We start from the raw sequence: 3,061 nt of genomic DNA on the forward strand, positions 1-3,061 counted from the left end.
CAGCCGCTGTGCTGCATGCTTCGGACCCCCCTCCTGGACCTCAGTCTCCCCAGCTGCGCAAAGGGGGGCTGTCGGGGAGAGCCTTTGGGCTGGAACAGTACAAACAAAGGGACCATCAGGGAGGCAGAGGCACGCCAGAGATGAAAGATGGTTCTCCTGGAAAAGATGGAGCTACCCTTAGGCCTCCTTGTAAGTGTGGATCCAGAGGTCCAGAGCTGGGGCCCCACTCAGATCACGGGGGCCTGCTGGCCATCCTGCAATGCTGCAGGTGACAGGGCCATTGGGGCACAGCCGGGACTTTTGCCGTGGTCCCCCAGGCGTCAGGCGCTCTCGGATCGCCCTCCTCTTGGAGACGTCATACTCAGCCCCTTCTCCGGCAGCTGTGCTCAGCTGAACTCCTTGGAAGGAAATGCAGAGGATTTTGATGGGTGGTCCCACCTTCTCCTGAGGGGCAGGGGGACAGCAGGATGGGGAAGGGGTGCGGGCAGAAGTCAGGTGCTGCTGCAGGCCGTGGGGGTCCTCCAGGTGGGCACAGGTGAGGGGAGGAGGGGCAGAGGGGTCGCCTATACCCCCCGGCGGTGTCTAGATACTGGGGCCTCTGCCGCTGTGCTCCGAGCCCACGTCCACGGCCAACTGCAGATCTCGGGCGTTGGGACACGGGTAGGGGGCCGAGGCACCACGGGCTCTCACCTGCCCTGCTGATCTCCCCGCCCCACTGCGCCCACCGCCTCGGGCCGGCCTGGTGTGGCCCATGGCCATGCTGCGTCCAGCAGGCCTCAACCCGGGCCTTCACCCCCGCTCCCTCCCCTCCCCTCCCCGGCCTGGCAGCCCAGCCCCTTCCCCTGGCAAGTACCCCCCACCCCCCACCCCCCTCCCCAGAGTGGCCATTTCCCTGGGCCCAGAATGACCCCTCCACGGGGGGCTGGCCGCCCTCAGCGACCCAGTGCAGCTGCTTGATGTCCACTCTTCCCTGAGGGGCATGGCCCGCTGGGGTCACTGTGGTGTGCCGGGGACCTCAAGCCCCTGAGACCACAACCTCCAGGCGTGTGTCCCTGAAGCCTGGCCAGTGTCCGGGACCGTCTCTGGTGGAGTCTCTGGACTGGAGAGCCATGTCCCACAGGGTCCCCAGGAGGGCCTCGCACAGGGAATCACCGTTTACCGAGGGCCGGGGCTTCTCTTCCAAGGTCCTCAGGTTTGTGCGCACCAACCATCTCTTTCTTAGAGATGCATTTTTGTCTATGTTGCTAGTCAGAAAAGTTAACGTGTGTGGTGTGGTGGGGCCGTTTCTGCAGGTTCAGCTTCCTGAGGCGTCCCTGGCAGCCTGGCTGGAGCACCCAGGCTCCCTCCCTCCCTCCCTCAGGTGGGAAGACCCGGCCCAGCAGACAGCTGCCCTCACCTGGTGGCAGAGGGCCCGCAGCTCAGGCAGAGCCGGGGATCCTCACCCGGGAGGGACAGAGCACAGGTGCAGGGAGCTGCCAGGCTGTGCCCAAGGAGCCGAGAGCCCGGGGGCTGAGTCACGGAGTTCCAGTGGTGGCTTTGACGCTATGGCCCGTGTCCATATGGCCTGCAGCTGGCGGGGAGGGGGGGCAGGGGGCCTGGTGTGTCTCACGTCCCAGGGAGGACGCCTGACCATAGGGCGTCCCGTTCGGCTCCCACGCCAGCAGCAGGTGCAGCTGGAGGTGAGGGCCCAGGTGTGGGGTTCGCAGGGCAGCCCGCCCAGGTGGACCCTCCCACAGCAGCAGCGTCCTTGGGGCTGGGGCTGGGCCGGGCCCTGACATGTCAGCTCAGCAGCCTGCTCAGCCCCGCTCCTCGTGGAGCCCTCAGGGCCTGAACGTGTCCCTGTCCTTCTTCGCCACCTTCGCCCTCTGCCAGGCGGCTAGGAGGGTGTCCAAGGCTCTGCTCCCGGCGGGCACCCAAACCAGCTTCACGCCGGAGGCGGTGGGCGCGGCCCAGCTGGGGGCCTGCTGCCTGGAGATGCGGATGTTGGTGGAGTTGGGCCCCTGGGCGGGGGCCTCTGGCCCCAACCTGCTGCTGACGCTGCTCTTCCTGGTGCACGGGGCGACCTGCGACGGGGCCGCAGCCAGCCCCACCGTGTCTCTGCAGGAGCTCCTCCTGGCCCAGGCCTCCCTGCCCGGCACGCTGCTGACACTAGCGGCCCAGGGGCCGGGCATGCAGGTGGCCCACACCCTGACCCGGCTCCACTGGGCCTGGGAGCTCAGTGACCTGCACGTCCTCCAGAGCCTCATGGACACACACTGCAGCTCGGCCCTGCGCACGTCCGTGCCCCACGGCACGCGGGTGGAAGGCGCCTGTGCCTTCTTCTTCCACCTGACCCTCCTCCGCTTCCGGAACAGTCTTCCTGTCTACAGGGTGCCCGTCACGGCCCTGCTGGTCACCGTCACGGCCCACACAGGTGAGACCTGGCTGCCTCTTCCCGGGGCACGTCGAAGCCTCTGCACCCGCGTGGACACCCAGGAGAGAGGCTGCAGCAAGGGGGACCGCCGGCCCCCAGGGACTGCGGACGGCCCTCTCCTGGGAACTTGGTGGTGGTGGGATGGCAGCCAGCGGGACCCGACACAGTGCACTGGGGTGGGGTGCTCGGCCCCGGTCAGTGCTGTCCTTCCCAGCTGGGTCTCTCCACCCTCCGACTGTTCCTGTTCATCTCAGAGCATCTGCAGCCGGGGCGGGTGGGCAGCCGGTGCCGTTTCTCCAAGGCCCAGCCCACGCTCTGGTCTGGAAGCTCCTGAGTCCTCTGCCACTCCTTCCAAGAGTCCCAGGTCCCTCTGTTTCTTCTTCCCCCCACCCCTCCCCACATGGCTCCCTATGTCTCCAGAGAGGGCAGCACCTCCCACCCTCCTCCCATCCTCCCCCCATCCTCCCATCCTCCGTATATCCTCCAATCCTCCCATCATCGTCCCATCCTCCCCCCATCCTCCCATCCTCCCTATATCCTCCAATCCTCCCATCATCGTCCCATCCTCCTCTCATCCTCCCATCCTCCTCCCATCCTCCCATCCTCCTCCCATCCTCCCATCCCCCCATCCTCCTCCCATCCTCCCAT

At 66.8% G+C, this 3,061-nt stretch overlaps 1 protein-coding gene across 1 annotated transcript in view; it reads left to right on the plus strand.

Annotated features, from left to right (window-relative positions):
- The first annotated feature begins 1,652 nt into the window (after positions 1 to 1,652).
- The window catches only part of AQP12B (aquaporin 12B), an 11,481-nt gene continuing 10,072 nt past the window's right edge, over positions 1,653 to 3,061 (plus strand). The window contains 1 exon segment of the mRNA XM_032413144.1: positions 1,653 to 2,413. Within this exon segment, the coding sequence (XP_032269035.1) occupies positions 1,777 to 2,413 (637 nt within the window). The 5' untranslated portion in view covers positions 1,653 to 1,776.

The sequence above is a fragment of the Phoca vitulina genome, unplaced genomic scaffold (genome assembly GCF_004348235.1).
Source record: "Phoca vitulina isolate PV1807 unplaced genomic scaffold, GSC_HSeal_1.0 scaffold1, whole genome shotgun sequence".
Taxonomy (NCBI): Eukaryota; Metazoa; Chordata; class Mammalia; order Carnivora; family Phocidae; genus Phoca; species Phoca vitulina.